Consider the following 18,675-nt stretch of genomic DNA (forward strand, 5'->3'; position numbering starts at 1 on the left):
TTAAACCGGAATGAGATTTTAATGGCGTGACGGAATCATGATGGGATGGCCATGCCATTAATTAAGGCGAATTAGTTTGTTTTTATAAAAACTGTCTGGATGTGAAATTAGATTTTAGAGCAGGTGACTTGTGACTGTGAAGCTTTGATGGTTGCGTTACCTACAGAATCTTGATGTCGCTACATTGGTCATATCCATATACAGGTAAAGGAAAATATACAATGTTTTAAGTAGCATACTGTTTATGTGAACTTAATTTCTAGGTGAGCTTAGTGTCTCCTCACACACTGTTATTTACATAACAGATAATGACTAAGGAGCAGTGTGAAATCACCTGCGCTTAACAGACACGATTAGACATGTTACTTGCCACAGATGTTTCTTTCTTCAAATTCACACGTGCGGAGGTGAGGGATGTTAGTTTGCTCACTTTGCTGATTATATAAGCATAATCCACACAAGAAAGACAAAAGAGGTGTTTAATTTGTATTAACTTGTTTTACAAAAAAGCAGTAGTAATTTCCACATATGTATTTAGTAACTAGTTTCAGAGAATAATGATACACTTCGATAATGTAGGCAACATCAGAAAATATATTTTCCGGGTGATATTTCATTTCATCCCTGTAATATTCGATCCATAAATATATGTCAGTATATATAAGTATATATTTATGGATCCAATATTACAAGAATGAAATGAAATGAAATGTCATTCCCACGTATCCAGACTTGAAACACTCAAAACACTATTTTCCCCAAACAATCATACTCAGTATATTAGGTGACACCTAGATGACGGAAGCTTGACTATAATCTACAGGATCTGTCCAGCCACAAGTAACTTTGGTTTTGTCACTTATAATTTGGCATTCAAGTCTGTCATGGGCTACTGACAAATCAAACTGTACAAATCATGTCGAAAAGGAAAATGATGTTTACTAAGCTCGCATAGATTTACATTTAAATCTAGTATGAACTATAACAAGTCGCTATTCATAATAATACATAATAACTATAGGTCACCCGCAATCAAGTCAAGGCACTATACTATTACCATGGGGATTTACGGTACATTCTTCCTGCTTGCTACTCCAGCATGATTTACATCATGTCTCTGGCTGCTGGCAATGTTCTGGAAAATTTAGCCAAACAATTCCAACAAACTATACTCTGAATACAACACTGGAGAGACGACAATGGTTTGAATAGTGTGGAACTCACGTACCCAGTCTGGGAACAATTATTTTACGTCACTTCAATCGCCTTTCAAGATAGAGCCACTGGCAGTTACTGTTACTGTTTCATTCTACTAAATTTACAAATCACTTTGTAGTACTTTGTCAAACATCACAATAAGTACTTCTTACAAAATATCAATTGATTGTATTTCATTTTCAAAGAAGCATAATTAAATGTACAGTTATATCAGTCACCCTTCAGGATGGCATAACGAACACATTCATGGAGGACTTGCTCTTACCTAAGACTTACATCACATTGCAAACACCAATTGAAATGAACGAAATTTCAGACGCAATTACAAGAGAACGTAGAGGAAATTTTGGTTTTCCCATGAAATTCTTTGGAAAGGTTTTTACGGCTTGGGTTTTCAGGTATATCAATGAAGCCTTCAGTACTAATCTTTTAACAGATACTATTAACAGGGGAATTATTACATGCATTCCAAAAGAAAATACAGATCAAATTCTACTTAAAGACAGGCACGCTATTAAATACACTTTACACAATTATAAGTACATTCATAGCTAGAAGATTGAAAACAATTGATTGATGGAATAGTGATGAGTGTTGTTTTACAGTCTCCAAAACATTTTTACTTGCTGTTTTTAGAAAGGTACGGCTTTGCCATATACATGATTAAGTGGGTAAATATTTAAATAAATAATTCTTCGACATGCAGCATTCAAATTGGATATATTTCATGTTATTTTAATTCCCGAGGCCGTAGACAAAGCGATCTAGTATCGCCATACATACGTATGTATATTTGCGACTGAGGTCTTGCCAATTATGATAAGGGACAAATAACGTTATGGTTTACCTATTAATGATTAACAAAATACATCAGGACAATATGTAGATGATTCCCAACCATACCTAGAAGATAGCTCAAAAATCTCTCAGGATACTTTGACGCCTTTCTCCCATTATAAAAATCAATATGTCTAAAACTAAGTTAATTTGGATCGACTCTAAGACAGGCTGTAGCACTAAAGACAAAATTTGACTGGCATGAAATTTAGTTATAAGTGTTAGAGATAATTTCAGTGCTCCAGAATGTACTTTGGGTGAAAAACACTCGTATACGATTGTGAAATAACTGGAAAAGGGAAAGCTAAAATTCATTTGGAAAATTTACAGTCATTAAAGGGCTGAACTTCTTTAGATCATTTAGAAGTTGGAGCAGTAAGGAAGGATAAGAATATATAGATGAACAACTTCTTTATTACAGCTGGGGCAACATTTCATCCAGGACTTGACGTCACTCCACGTTGTGTATGTTGGAGGCTCGGTTAGTCTCCGATAGATCCAGTTTGTCAAGCAATTGCGAATCATCAGCATAGAAGTGACTAAAGTAGTGTCGGAAATAGAAAAAAACTGTATTTTCTCATTTATCTCTACAATTTTTGTAGTTCATATGTGAAAGTGTGAAATATCTGTTAAACTAAGTTCGGTCTAACTACAGTCTCAGTGGTAGAGAGATAGGTAACGGAGAAAAAGGACTTTAAAGAGGGGAAAGTAGTGCAGAAATGAGTAATGCGGTTTATTTCTAAGTCCAAAAAGACTTATTTGGAACAGACCATGGCTTTATGCAAATTAGTGTGCGACGATATTGTATTACAAAGGACACTTTTTAAATGCCCAATTTGAAATTAGACGTAGATTCATTATAAACGATAGCTGACGTAAAAATAATAACTTTTATGCTGAAACTATTAAGGATGTAGCTACCATGGAGTCTCACTGTCACTATAAAAAGAAACAGATAGGAGGGGTCGTCTCAAAAGCAAAACCTGGGGTCGGGCTGGGGGATAGAGATATCAGCTAAGATAAGATAATCCTTTAGGGCAATTATACTGGGGAGGTACACGGCACGTCATAACAATTTAGAAATAATATCCAGTCCTGTCGATCTTCGGGTGGTCATGCCACCTATATACTACGATGCGTTTCTATGGTTTTCGGGTATCATACTCTTTTACATATGTCAACATAAACTTTATGAAAGAAAGACACGTAAGATGTTAATCAATAGATGAGACATGAAACACACATGAAAAAGCACAAAATATTTTTCAGATGACCCCTTGTGCCTGTAGGCAGCACGTGCATTTCATGCCAGGTGAGTCGACGACCTGGCTGAGCGACCTAATTGCCATCTATAGTCTGATCTATTATTTTCAGCAGCTATTCGTATGTTTTCTCTTGGATATCGTATTACGCATCCCACTGAACGCCCAGTTAGGCCGAAGTGTTTTGCCCGATTTTACGATTTTTCTAAAATGCCAATCAAGCATCTAAGCATGGCATTGTTATTATAGTCGACAGCACTGATGACCTTGTTCAACACACAATTCATAGCTGTTTCTGTACTGTGTGGTGCTCTGTATGTAGAATGATGCGTGTCCATTAACTGAAATTTGTTAAGGTGTCGACTTAACTGGTGTTTCACAACTTAATCCCGCACTTCTGACAAAAACGATAAGTTTGAAACCGGTCGGTAGTTGGAATACTGTTCTGAATCTAGTGAAGGCTTCTTAATAGGGGCCTTATCAGGGCGGTTTGGAAGCAGGAGGGAAAGATGCCAGTTTCCAAACTATTCTTGACAACACTGGTGACTGTTGGCAGAAGAGTGTAAAGAATTTCCATGAAGAACTTGACGGGTATCGGATCCAGGTGACAACGTTAACATGTTATCTTGGAGGACAAAATGTAATTTTCACAACTGATATGAAGAAAATGATGGTTGAATACTTTCGAAAATGACCAATCACCCCATAGCTAGCCATCAGGATTCGGTGCCTCGAAAGACTGTCTTAGAAAGCTGATGCTCATTATGAATACATCATGACGTGGTCCTGGCTATTTTTCCACAACCTTTGCGAATCTGTGAAACAGATGATAAATTTTACTTTCTTTTGCAGGACACATGAAACAACACCATCAGTTTTCCTGATCATTTTGATCTATCATTTAATTATAAGATGTACTGCAATATGCTTCTTAATCCTTAAATAATATGCACAAATGATGCATTTCCAAAGTGGCAAAAGAATATGGACAACTTATTGCTAAAACAATAAAGACATATCCAATGACAACAAACAAATATTCCTTCCTAGTTATAGATTTAGGTACTAAATTGAGTTAGGTGACGGTTGATTTTTATAGTAACGTGTTAATAGAATTATACACTTTACCTCATATATACATGTACCAACACGTTTATGATTATTTATTCCTATATACAGACTCATTCCGAATGCATATCTGGTGTCCCCCATCGTGATATTGTTGGAATGGTGCTAAAAGTGACGTAAAATCATACTCACTCACTCATTCCGAAAGTGTACCAAAAATCAGCTGGGGAAGTCCACATGTGAATTGGGGTTCGGAAACGGGACAGTTGGAAGAGTGTTAGCTAGGGTTTCATGGCTACTATCGAAAGGCTCTTTACAGTAGTGTGTCTTCCCTAAATACTCCGCATACACTCGATGCAATTGTCTTTCAGAGACCATTCCCCTGTAAAACAGAGCCTATGCCGATGTGATATGGCACCAAAATCAGCTTTGACACTGGAATATATTGCGCCCTATATCCGAGGCTTGTTTTAGAAAACTGTAAAATGCCTTGTTTTCATCATGAGCCTTTCGTCTCCCAAGGGACTTCATCTTGTATCCACTACTAGTGTTTGAGTGAGAAAAGATGTAGAATTACTGGTACTTGCAATAATTGTATCATGGACGTCGTATTTAAACCCGTGAAGGTCCGGGTTAGAATGAACCTTCAGTAACCCATGCTTGTCGTAAGAAGCGACTAACGGGATCGGGTTGTCAGGCTCGCTGGCTTTGTTGACACATGTAATCGGTTCACAATTGCGCAGGTCGATGCTCCTGCTGTTGATTGACTGGTCCAGACTCGATTATTTACAGACCACCGCCATATAGCTGGAATATTGCTAACTAAACTCACTCCCTCACTCACTCGTATTTAAGGCAGGTCCCCTGTAGTGACCACAACATAAGCTGAAACAACATAAAAACAGCATTCCAGAAAGCTATGGTAGGAAAGCGTTGAACTTGTTGTCTTGACCGGAAGACACCAACACTGTGATATGCGCAAAACATGTTTCATATATTTTTTATCTAAATCGAAAAAAATAATCAAAACAGGCTTCGCATTGTACTCAGGACGCATATCTATCATACGTTTCCTAGGTAGCTAATCTCGGCATGCAAAACTGTCTAATCAGCAAATTCTACAGCTGACTTTTCACACAAGTGACCTCGTATAACAGGCTTGTCACAGACATTGTGAAACAACGCTTTCGTTAAATATGTTGCAGGTTGTTCTGGTAGCCCTCCTTTTGGCAGGTAATGACACATTTAGTTTAGTGCTATGTGTTATGAGCTATGTGTTTAACCTGTGTGTTGCCTTGTAGATGCATTAAGGTCAATATATATTCTCCATTTCACAGGAAATGTGTATGTGAATCGGCAAAGGATTTTTTTCATGTATGCATGTTTATGATATTACTGCTTTGTATCCATAGAACTATTCTAATGTAATTGAGATATCCCTTATTTGTACATGTAGGGTCCGATGGCGCCCTGCAGTTTGCCTCCTACTACCAGGACCACATGGTTCTACAGAGAGGTCCTCAACAAGCTGTCATCTGGGGACATGCCACAAAACTTGGAGACACTGTCACAGTGGCCATCGCTGGACACGGCTCAGTCACAGGTGTGGTCAGAAAGATGCTGCAGGACATGGAATGTGGAAGGTCAAGCTTCCGGCTATGACAGACAAGGGTCCTTTCACCGTGTCTGCCAAGTCAAGTGAGGGAACAGTGATGATCAAGGACGTCCTTTTCGGGGATGTATGGCTCTGTGGAGGACAAAGTAATATGGCTTTTCCAGCTGGGCATGTAAGTCGTTAATAACCGGACACTTTGGGTTTGGATAAATCAAATAAAATCATTTATATCCTGTATTTCTCTTGCCCACCCTCAGCCGAACCCTCTTTGCTGCGTTTATCTAGCAGTATCAACAATTCGGGATCGCGTTGTTTTGTGCCTGATATTTATGATTGGACAAAGCGGTATAGTCACAGTTACTTTCATCTGAGTGAGTGCACTCAGCAATATTCCAGCTATATGGCGGCGGTCTGTAAATAATCGAGTCCGGACCAGACAATCCAGTGATCAACAGCATGAGCATTGATCTGCGCAATTGTGAACCGATGACATGTATCAACCAAGTCAGCGAGCCTGACCACCCGATCCCGTTAGTCGCCTCTTACGACAAGCATGGGTTACTGAAGATCAATATTCTAACCCGGACCTTCACGGTCACTTTCATCTGATCCAAAATGAAAAAATGTTGAAAAAGCTGACCAAGCCTGGGTGGCAACATTGTCCTCAAGGGAGGAATATTTAATTAGTTGAAGTAATGTTACTTTTTTCTTCAATACATTTTCTATTAGAATTTATCTATGCGATGTATTGCTCTTCTATTCATCATGGGTCGGTCGGGTAACCTAGTGGTTAATGCGTGAAGCCCATTTCTGCTGTCCAACATAGGTAATGAATGCAACAGCTGAACTAGAAGCATCACTGAAGTATACAGACATCAGGATCATGCGAGTACGAGACATTCAGTCAACATCACCCCTTACAGAACTGCCAGGAAATGGAATATATACAAAATGGACACAACCAACAAAAGGTATTCGACCAGTATAAATAATTTGAAAGAATTTAAATATATTTCATCCACTGATGACATGTATCTTCCATCACTTTATATATACGCATATTATCACTATTATGTAAACACATGCTGCAAGATATGGATAACAGTATCATCAATTATCCTACACAGTTGCTGTCAACACTTTCTCTGCCGTGTGTTGGTTCTACGGCGAGTATCTCTACAATGACAGAAAGTATCCCATTGGTTTGATCGAGTCCTGCTGGTCAGGAACGCCTATCGAAGCCTGGTCTTCTCCTGATGCCCTGGCAACTTGCTCCCATGTTACCAAACGGTAACACTGCATTGCTTCGATGTTTTACTGATATTTACTTTAAATGGTATTGCTCACCAGTCTTTAAATCGTGAATGTGCACATTTATTTACAAAAATAACGTAAATCTGTGGACGTTTCGTATATGTTCCTATTAACCAGTTTTGAATTTTTTTGACAGAGGTCCACAAGCAGCCTCTGTTCTTTGGAACGCAAAGATCAACCCTCTCCTTGACCTTACCATCTATGGAACCATCTGGTATCAAGGTATACCTATCCAACAACTGCCCAAACTTCAAATTTGTAGAGCCAATACAATTGGATTTATTTCATATTATCTTCCTGGGGGTGAGATCAAAGGCGCACACATTATCTATGAAGTTGCATGAGCATCTCCCTAAGTAAGAGCATGGCAGTGGCAAAGTCATCTACGCACATGTCATTCTGATCTAATGCCTGGTCTTATCACTATAGGTGACGAGCGTGCAGTTGTTTGTTCGTAGCTGTTTCTGGAAGTTCCTAAGGAGTCCTACACTCCTGTTTGGAGGCTTCATGATGCTAGATGGTGCAACTAAATCACTTTAATTTCAATCTGAATAATATGAACAAGATTAATTCACACAGTGAATTGCTTTCTCAACAAAAAACATTCTTGACTTAACCATCATATAACAGACAACAGATCGCCTCTAAATCTTCTTCTGGCAGTGGGTAGCCTAGTTGTTAAAGCGTTCGCTGAAGACCCGGGTTCGATTCAGCATATGGGTACAATGTGTAAAGCCCATTTCCGGTGTTCCGCACCATGATATCGCTGGAATATTTTTTAAAGCAGTGTAAAACTCATTCACACATTCACTCACTCCAAATTGTTTCACTAATGGTAATTGGATTTTCCGAGGTTCCGCATTTTGTGTAAATGCCATCATTTGTACGTGAATGACGTCCAAACATATAAAATTGAAAAGATTCTGTTGCATGTTGTAATAACACTGGCCATGCTGACAAGAAAATTTATCGTACGTTTTGTTCCAGGTGAGTCCAACGCTGGTCATTATCGTCAGTATTCGTGTCAGTTCCAGGCAATGATCAACGATTGGCGACAGAGGTTTCACGAGGCCTCACTTGGCGAGACAAGCGCCACCTTCCCATTTGGGTTTGTCCAGGTGAAATGGAAATTAGAAGTAATGTTGTATCGTTTTAATGTTCTATTTATTTCACATAATACCTCATACGTATGCCACTAGGCTATTTTGGTTTATATTCCCCGCACGTGTACAATGAGTAAGGCCCATATAACATACACAGCAAAAAAGTTAAGCACCCCCCTGATTTTTCACAGAGGGGTGAACTTCATGGAAGCATGGTATGAAACTGAGAAAAAGAAGAGAAGCAAAACAAATTTTAATTAAAAGAACAATCATTTGGTCATTTGGAACAGAAGTTTTGTAACGGTATGAGCACTAAAAGTGCATGAAAACACAGAGTGACATTGAAATGGAATTGCATCCAAAAGACATGTGTGTTGAAGTATCGTCAGTTCAAGGTCTTGGGGTGTGCCACCCGGTAAAAGCAGCTTAAATAAAGTGGATCAGTGTCCCAGGAATCACAAAACATCAGTAACGTGTGCTGCCACCACGTGCCTGAATAACTGCAGCCACTCTTCTTGGCATAGCCCTAACCAGGTTCCTTAATTGTTCCATCGGTATCCGCTGCCACTCCTCGTGAAGAACTGCCTCCAGTTCCCCCAGGTTTTGTGGAGGAGGATTCCTTCTTTGTACCCGACGCCCCATGATGTCCCAAACATGTTCGATGGGATTCAAATCAGGAGACATTGATGGCCAGGGAATTCGTGTCACAGCATTATTTGCCAGATGTTGGTTTACAGCATGTGAACGATGAGGTCGCGCATTGTCGTCCATGAACAAGGGTCTTGTGGCAAGTCTGTGGTCATCGAAATGATCAATAATTACAGGATCCAGAACCTCCTGAATGTAGCGAGCGCCTGTGAGTGAACCTTGTATAGTCACCAAATCCAGTCTACAGTCGTAGGAGAAGCCTCCCCAAACCATTACGGATTCCCCGCCAAATGGTACTCTTGGCAAAATGTTCTTGGGGGCAAGACGTGTATTCCTAGTCCTCCATACGCGGGCTCTCCCATCCACAACATGCAGGAGGAAACGACTTTCGTCGGTCCAGTGTATTCTCCTCCATGATCGTAGGTTCCACCTCTGCCTGTGCTGACACCATAACCTACGCTGACGCTTGTGGTGATTTGTGAGCTGTGGACGCCTGATGACCCTTCTGGCTCTTAATCCAGCAGCTTTGAGGCGGTTTCTCACAGTCTGGTTGCTCAAGCGGCGATGAGGTAACCAGGCCTGTTTCAGAAGGGTGCTTGAACCAAAAGGCTGGCGTCTCACATGCCGTAACAGAGCTCTATCCTCCTGGGGCGTGGTAGCTTTTGGTCTTCCAGAACGGGGAAGGTCCTTTACATCATTTGTTTGCGCATGCTTCCTCACCAGACGGCTTATTACGGTGTAGTGGAATTGAGTTCTTCTTGCAATTTCCTTGTAAGAAAGTCCTGCCCGATGAAGTCCAATGATCTGCCATCTCAATGCCTCGGAAATTCACCTTCGTGCCATTGTCAATCAGAAGTGCAAAAACAGTGATAATGAAGTCGATACCGATCCTTAAATACCCAATGCTTGTGGTTGTTTGAAACTTTGGTGTGTGCAACACATGGGTGGCGGGATTCACGTGCATGTGGCTGCGTTCGTGAGAGACATTTTCTAATAAGTAACACCTTATTTTATCACCAATATACCACTCTTTGATTTGCCATCATGAGGACTGAAATTTTGTTCCGACATATACCGATAATTCAGCTTTAATTTGAGGGGTGCTTAACTTTTTTTGCTGTGTTATATAAAACCTATCCATGAGGTTCCGTGTTAAAATTGGTCGTCAGCAACCCATGCTGGTCGTAACATCCTACGGAATCGGGTGGTCAGTATAGCTGACTTGGTTGGCACGTGTCATCGTATCCGAATTAAGTAGATCGCTGCTCATGATGTTGATCACTGGATGGTCAGGTTCAGACTCGATTATTTAGAGACCCCCGCCATATAACTGGAATATTTCTGGACGCGGCGTTAAACAAACCAACACATCATATGAGGGTAAATGTATTCAGAGTACGTTCCATCACTGTAATATGAATACTGAGTTGAAGGGCTGCTTTTCAGCTTGCTGCCTATCGTGATAACGCTACGACGGTGGCCAGCTTCCCTGGACTAAGATGGGCCCAGACAGGCAGACATGGCACCGTTCCAAATCAGGATTTGAAGAACGTCTTCATGGCGGTAGCTATGGACCTTCCTGACTACAATTCGCCATACGGAAGGTTTGCAACGGTTTATGATCGTGTGGTGTACGGTATTGTTTGAATCCGGGCGATGTTTTGGTTCCGAGGGGCGATAACTCTCCATATGAAATGAGATGTAAGCGACGGTCCTACTTCTCGCATCGGGTCTGGTTCTCGACTTATGTGCGCTGCAACAACTTGCGACACACAATTCACGCGTTTCCCTGTTGCGCATTCACTGAAACTATTCCTTGCAGTGAATTGCTTTCTCAACAAAAACATTCTTGACTTAACTATCATATAACAGCCAACTTGACACCTCTAAATGTTCTTGGGGTAGCGAGGTAGCCTCGTGGTTAAAGCGTTCGCTGGAGACCCGTGTTCGATATATCGGGTCCAATGAGTGAAGCCCATTTCCGCGGTAAGTATTAGTTTAGATCATCATCATTTGTGTAATCTTCCATGTCAATAAGAACTGACACAATGGGGGTTAATGGGATACAAGCAATGTATTTTCACGGCATTTCCGACGTCAGAACATGAGGCAGTGTCAATCTGTCGTTACACAGCATCGATGAAACGATGAACATTTTATTATCATCAATTATCTGATCAAGCAGCATTTCCTTAAACTATTGCCGCACTCATATCTGACAAATTGTTCTCATAATACCACAAAACTCACTGCAATAATGTCTGCAGCCAACGGGCATCCTCTGGCAGGCCTTTTCCGATGATTTCTAATTAGATATCCATGACTTTATAGATTATTGAGCATCGCGTATATGACATGCACTGTTAGCTTTTTGTTGGACCGACCGATTCAGCGCACTTAACGGGTTAGCAAAGGGAAGATAATTTGAAAAATCGCCCAGTGATTTGGAATTAAGCAAAATTACCTTTGTAATTTCAGTGTTACAGAAACATTTTGAAGGTCACGGTTTCGTTTGCTCTTCCCCTCAATGTTACATGGTCAAATGTTTTGGAAGATATCCTGTTATGGGATACGCTGCAAATTATCAATTACCTATTACAATGGTAATATGATAACATAGCTTTTGGTTGATGACGTGTCATCGAGATTGATATATTGATTCTTACCATACTTTTAGAGATTGTTATTATTCTAAATTTTAAAACAATGCCACTTTTATACTCTATTTAGTTGGTAAATATTGCAAAATAATGAAATATACATACGTAATTTACGTATAAAGGACACTGCGTATTCCTAACAATATGGGGTATAACATAAATACGTTTTAAAATTATTTTTCAGAGCTTTTTTATATTTAAACATAAGTGTTCAGTATTATTTCTATTTGATGAAACATATTGCAGTTGTAAGCTTTATTCATTCAGCGTCCATCCACGGTACAAACAGGATGTTGCCAGGCGACTGGTTCTCGCCGCGCGAGGAGTAGCCTACAAAGAACCAGGAGTAAAGTACCAGGGTCCGTTTCCCAAGACTGTGACAAACAATAAGGCTCACCACACAATCAACGTCCTCTACAGCTATGGTCCCATAATGGTCAACACCAACAATGGGTTTGAGGTATGTTACACATTTATAATTAATAGAATGAGCAATATTGTCAGTCTAACAAGACATATCAAGATTTCCAAATGAGTAACATCTGTCTTCAAATCAAAGAGAAGAGCTCGAGGTTAAACATTTTAAGAGCTTTAAGGTAAGAATTAAGTGTTCAAGCTAAGCAAAGTATTGTTCCGACAAACAAATTCAAAATGTGAACAAAGTTTGGTCATGGTTATGAGAACTAGGCGAATAACAACTCCTTATCCTGTTCCTAGATGATAGTTGCTTTTATAATGACAACCTATCCATGATGGATATAGAGATTATTAACCGAGTGTGTTTCCGTATCATTAATATCATATATTAGGAATAAAAATTGTACATAATTTTTTATTCCTAATATATGAAATTAATGATACAGAAACACACGAGGTTAATAATCTCTTTATCATATAATGTCATTCTTAAATTACTCGTACGTGAATTTATATGTAGAGAATCGAGCATTCGCGAAAGAATACTTAGCGGTACACCAAGGTGAAGGTCGTTCATGACGGCGGCATATGGTTGTGACTAGTTGCTAATACAGTTAAAACAAAACTCATGCTTAACATGAGATCTTTCTGTCCAAAAGGAACAACAAAACCAGGCAGGGTTTTCCTGGCAGTGTTTCTATTTTCATTGCGAGTAATCACCTCATCAATATCAGTTTCTGATACCTGACGGAATCGATTCGTCGTCTGCATTGTGATCGATAGATCGAAATCCTTGGTTGGTACCTTTCTTAGACGATTAACTTTCAGTCGTGCCTCATAATCCGTACCTTCAATGTGAACGAAGTACTACTTTTTATGTTTTCCAAAGTCAATTACTGCAGTAACGACTCCAGAACCTCAGTTATCAATTCTTACAGAATCACAAATTTTGAGAATGGGGGCAGCCATGTTTGTTTACTAACAATGTAAACTCGTGACGACCTCATCAATGAAATGTTAAACGTTTTAGGATTCGCATGGAGTGTATGGAGTTTTGTGAAAGTAGTTCGTGGATTGACGTAATGTGCATAGTTATCAGATTTGGATACCAAGTTTATCAGATTGCTTTATTGCACCGATAACAACCTCCATTAGATGATAATTTGAGTTATTATCCCAAACAGGTGTGCTGCTCAACCGCTACAACGTGTGGTGCTCACGACAACTGGATGGCTGCACCGATCCTATCCCACCAGGACAATGAAGTTGTCCTCTCTACCACTGCATGCACTCACAACGTCGTTGGTTTACGATACGCCTGGAGAGAAAGTCCTTGTGATTACAAGAAGTGCGCCATATATGGGAAGGACACGTCACTTCCGGCTCCCGCATTTATTCATACTGACAATTTCGAAGCTGGAATAATTATTGGTTAATAAATCTAATAACAATCGAATTTTGCTTATATGCGTATATATGTGTTATGAACAATACGGACTGGTCAAGAACGGAATAGTTGACATAATTTGGAATAATGAAAGCTAAGGCACTTCCAACAAGTGTAAAAGTGTGCTATCACTCCAGTCTATATTTCTCAAAGTTTGCCAGGAATCACCAATAATTCGTCAAATTATATCTGTTAAAATAGCCATGGTCATTTGAAGATATTTTAATGGACAAGCGTATTGTGTCATGTTCCTAACTATGCAAACAAACGACAGGTTACCGATAATGTGTCGGATCACCCATCAAAATGAAAGTATCTGACGAAAACTGAAACTCACAGAAACAAATTCATTGTCCAGAAAAAACTCTTGATAACTTGTATCTTATTGACGTGATGCAATCACATCCTGTTAACGTTGGTACCAGTTCATGCTCGCTACCAGTGTCAGACTGTCCCTCTCTTCCATAACAGGATTGCCGAGTTCCTGAAGAGTTGCCAAAAGGACAAGCGTTTTCAGTGGGCAACATGCAGCTCGTTCCACCTGTGTGGACTTGATCTGAGAGGTTTATGTATATGGAGTCTGTAGGTTAGGACATATGATTTCCATCTGATGGGAACTGGGAACTGATGGGAAGCATGCAATGTACAACATTGCCATTTGCTTTCAAGAAATGTCTGCCTGTCGATTTGTGTCTATAGGAATGAATATATCATAAATCATTTTCAAGCCTTCTTGTCAGACTTCTATTTTACTTTGTAGTTTCCATTTCGAAGAGATATTGTAGCATTCATTCAGGTTTAATGTGTTCACATGAAACAACATGAAATCGCGAAATTGTGTTTGATATAAAATGTCAGAAAACACCAGTGACTGGTTGGCCAAAACAATGTATTCTTAAATTACAATATAATCAGACTGGTTAATAGGAATTTTATTTAACCGCAATGAGATTTTAATGGTGTGACGGAATCATGATGGGATGGCCATGCCATTAATTAAGGCGAATTAGTTTGTTTTTATAAAAACTGTCTGGATGTGAAATTAGTTTTTAGAGCAGGTGACTTGTGACTGTGAAGCTTTGATGGTTGCGTTACCTACAGAATCTTGATGTCGCTACATTGGTCATGTCCATATACAGGTAAAGGAAAATATACAATGTTTTAAATAGCATACTGTTTATGTGAACTTAATTTCTAGGTGAGCTTAGTGTCTCCTCACATACTGTTATTTACATACCAGATCATGACAAGGGAGCGGTGTGAAATCGCCAGCGCTTCACAGGCACAAATAGACATGTTACTTGCCACAGATGTTTCTTTCTTCACATTCACACGTGCGGAGGTGAGAGATGTTAGTTTGCTCACTATGCTGGTTATATAAGCACAATCCACACAAGAAAGACAAATGAGGTGTTTAATTTGTATTAACTTGTTTTACAAAAATGCAGTAGTAATTGCCACACACACACGCACACACACACACACACACACACATATATATATATATATATATATATATATATATATATATATATAAAGAAAGTGATGAGAATACCGAGCGTACAGTAGTACATATATAAGAAGATCCGTGTTGTGTAATTATTTCAGAAACTTCTTCTTATATATATATATATATATATATATATAGTTTCAGAGAGTAATGATACACTTCGATAATGTAGACAACATCAGAAAAATATATTTTCCAGGTGATATTCTATGAAATACACAATGCCATTTAGAAAGTGGTCAAATGTAAGATATGTTATATTTGGGATTACACTTTCTTTGTAAAGTACAGATTCTAGTACTTTTGTTGGATTGAGTCCCATCCGGGATTAGAACTCACACCCTCAGAGTCAGGCACCTAATCGCCAGCACACAAAGTCAGATGCCTACACCGCTCAGCCACCGCCTTATCAGAGGGGTACACAAAGTCCGCAGTCTAGACTACCAGTTGTCCGACTTCCATTTTGTACAAACTTGAAACACTCAAAACACTATTTTCCCCAAACAGCCATACTCAGTATATTAGGTGACACCTTGATGACGGAAGCTTGACTATAATCTGCAGAATCTGTGCAGCCACAAGTAACTTATGTTTTGTCACTTATAATTTGGCATTCAAGTCTGCCATGGGCTATTGACAAATTAAACTGTACAAATCATGTCGAAAAGGAAAATGATGTTTATGAAGCTCGCATAGATTTACATTTAAAACTATTATGAACTATAACTTGCTATTTATAATAATACATAATAACGATAGGTCACAGCAATCAAAGTAAGGACACCATACTATAACCATGATGATTTACGGTACATCCTTCCTGCATGCTACTCAGAATGATTTACAGCATGCCTCTGGCTGCTGGCAATGTTCTGGAAAGTTTAGCCAAACAATTCCAACAAACAACTGTCCTCCGAATACAACATTGAGAAACAAAATGATTTTGAATGGTGAGGAACTCACGTACCCAGTCTGGGCACAATTATTTTACGTTACTTCAATCGCCTTTCAAGGTGGGGTCACTGACAATTACTGTTACTGTAACTTCTACTTAATGTACAAATCACTTTGTAATACTTTGTTAAACATTACAATAGATACTTCTAACAAAATAACAATTAATTGTATTTCTTTTTAAAAGAAGCATGATTAAACGTACCTTTATATCAATCACCCTTCAGGATGGCATAATGAACACATTCAAGGAGGACTTGCTTGACTGTGATTCTCTCATCACAAGATATACGGAATGGAGGAAACTCCAATTTGGTCATTTTCGAAAGTATTGAAAACGCTACAAAATGAATAATCAGGTGTAACCATTTAAACAGTATGAAAACTCTTACCTTACACTTACATCACATTGGAAAGGTTAATTGAAATTAACGAAATTTCAGACGCAATTCCATGAGAAAGTAGAGGAAATGTTGGTTTTCTGATAAAATTTTGGGGAAGTTTTTACGGCTTGGGTTTTCAGATATATCAATGTACAGTGCCTTCGGTACTAATGTTTTAACATAAGCTATTGACAGGGAAATTATTACATGCATTCCAAAAGAAAATAAAGATCAAATTCTACTTAAACACAGGCGTAATATTGAATGCATTCTACACAATTATAAGCACATTTATAGACAAAACATTTGAAGACAAAAACTGGCATGAAAGTGGTTTTAAGTGTTAGGGGTGATTTCAATGTTCAGCTGAATGAACTTTGGGTGAAAAACACTCGCAAACAATTGTGAAATAACTGGAAAGGGAAAGCTTTTTATCAAAACAAAATATGGAACGTAGATTGTTTAGGACTATTTCTCTCGAATGTGTTGCAGGTCCTCATATGGGCACTGTTGTCTCTTTCTTCTGGTCGACTGGAGCTCGTGCACAGGCCTCAATATCCAGGATCTGGAGGCATACCTGCAAATAAATACTTTTATATGTGCATAGTAAATTCTACAAGCGATGTACGTTTCTTGTACACATGCACTTGTGTAACGTATTACATGCTCAGTTATATATATTAATGCTAATAATGGTACATTTATAAATAGAGCTCGAAATTCACAATGCTAAGGTTTCCATGCAAGATATTGTTTGTTGTTCATCACTGTACCCATCATGCACATAGACAGGGATAATCGATGTAATAGGGATACGACGACGAACAGTAAATCTCACCACCCGTTCCCGTTAGTTGCCTCTTACGACAAGCATAGGCATCTGAAGTCCGTTTGTAACCCGGATCTTCACGGGTATTTCACAACTGATTTGAGGAAAATGATATTTCAAAAATGAATACTTTCGAAAATGACCAGTCATCCCAAAGCTAGCCATAAGGATTCGGTGCCTCGAAAGACTGTCTTAGAAAGCTGATGCTCATTATGAATGCATCATGACATATTCCTGTGTGAAAGAAACGGGGTATAAGCTGCTCCCTCAAACCTTTATAACATGGACACACTAATACCAGGTGGAATTCATCTTCTATAATATTCATGTTACATTTGGAACAAATAAGTTGATTACATTCTATGTCAATATCATACCTCAATTTTCTCACTTTTAACTTATTAGTCTGGAAACGTAGTTCATAGTATATACGGAGTAAATCTTTGTGGCTCAATAATCCTATTACGTGTTTATCTGTATCTAACAGAGATTTATAGTTAGAGTAAAATGAGAAATCACTCCGACCTGACAGCTTATCATGCCATTCTTGAAATTGAATGTCTACACATCTTTGGGAAAACATACTCATCAATATTTTATAATCACCAAAGTCCTGTGCAGTCCAGACATAGGACAATCCTGTTGAAAATAAAAGTCTGCGAAGTCCAGTTAATCAATTTATCTTTCCATAAAACGAGCTTTTCTATCCTGTAACGAGATGGTCTCGCATGCTCTGGACCAAACGAATCTTGAAGTAAAAATAATACCATGCATATGGTACTTACAACCTGAACCTCGTTGCCTGAACTAAAGTAATATCCAATGAAAACAAACCAATATTCCTTCCTAGTTTTGGATTTGGTTGAGTTTTAAGACGTTTCATTTTCATAGTTACGTGTTTATAGAATTTTAAACTTTACCAGAGATATGCAACACACATCATCTACACCTTTATGATGTGGTATCTGTTCCTGCAAACTCATTGGTGGTTACCAAATCTGGGAAAAGCAGGTGGGAAAGTCCAGATGTGAACTGGGGCTGCGAAACTGGATGGCTGGATGAGTGTTACTTCGACTACTGTCAAAAGGCTCTTTACTGTTCTTTTTTATCCTATATACTGCGCACAAACTCTATGCAGTAGTCTTTCAGAGAGCATTCCTCGTTAAACGGAACCTATGCCGATGTGATATGGCACTTTGCTTGTCCAGCAGTACAGAACCATCACCAAAGTCAGCTTTGACACTGGAATGTATTGTGCCCTACATCGTAGGCTTGTTTAAGAAAACTGTAGCATGGGCATGCCTTGTTTTCATTCCGAGCCTTCAGTCTCCCAAGAGGCCTGATCTTGTATTCAGTACGGGTGCTTGTGTGAGAAAAGCGGTAGAATTTCAGTACTAATCAACACAGGTA

At 39.0% G+C, this 18,675-nt stretch overlaps 2 protein-coding genes across 2 annotated transcripts in view; both read left to right on the forward strand.

The window, feature by feature from the left end:
* Positions 1-18,675, forward strand: part of LOC124253554 — a 71,946-nt gene that overhangs the window by 20,264 nt on the left and 33,007 nt on the right. The gene's annotated exons all lie outside the window — the stretch shown is intronic.
* Positions 5,534-13,598, forward strand: LOC124253563 (sialate O-acetylesterase-like). Its single transcript, XM_046687366.1, has 9 exons — positions 5,534-5,618; positions 5,842-6,172; positions 6,827-6,971; positions 7,128-7,290; positions 7,451-7,536; positions 8,302-8,432; positions 10,512-10,669; positions 11,993-12,185; positions 13,327-13,598. Exons 2-9 carry the CDS (start codon positions 6,020-6,022, stop codon positions 13,576-13,578), a joined length of 1,281 nt encoding a protein of 426 aa, XP_046543322.1. The 5' UTR covers positions 5,534-5,618; positions 5,842-6,019; the 3' UTR covers positions 13,579-13,598.

The sequence above is a fragment of the Haliotis rubra genome, unplaced genomic scaffold (genome assembly GCF_003918875.1).
Source record: "Haliotis rubra isolate DU_JTF1 unplaced genomic scaffold, ASM391887v1 Scf544, whole genome shotgun sequence".
In the NCBI taxonomy this organism is placed as follows: Eukaryota; Metazoa; Mollusca; class Gastropoda; order Lepetellida; family Haliotidae; genus Haliotis; species Haliotis rubra.

Bases quoted from the DNA above. Each gene is read 5' to 3' on its own strand.
- LOC124253563 (XM_046687366.1), top strand. From the start codon at position 6,020: ATGTGGAAGGTCAAGCTTCCGGCTATGACAGACAAGGGTCCTTTCACC. The intron at 7,291-7,450 runs GTAACACTGCAT...TTTTTTTGACAG, and splicing joins TGCTCCCATGTTACCAAACG to AGGTCCACAAGCAGCCTCTG. The intron at 12,186-13,326 runs GTATGTTACACA...TATCCCAAACAG, and splicing joins ACACCAACAATGGGTTTGAG to GTGTGCTGCTCAACCGCTAC.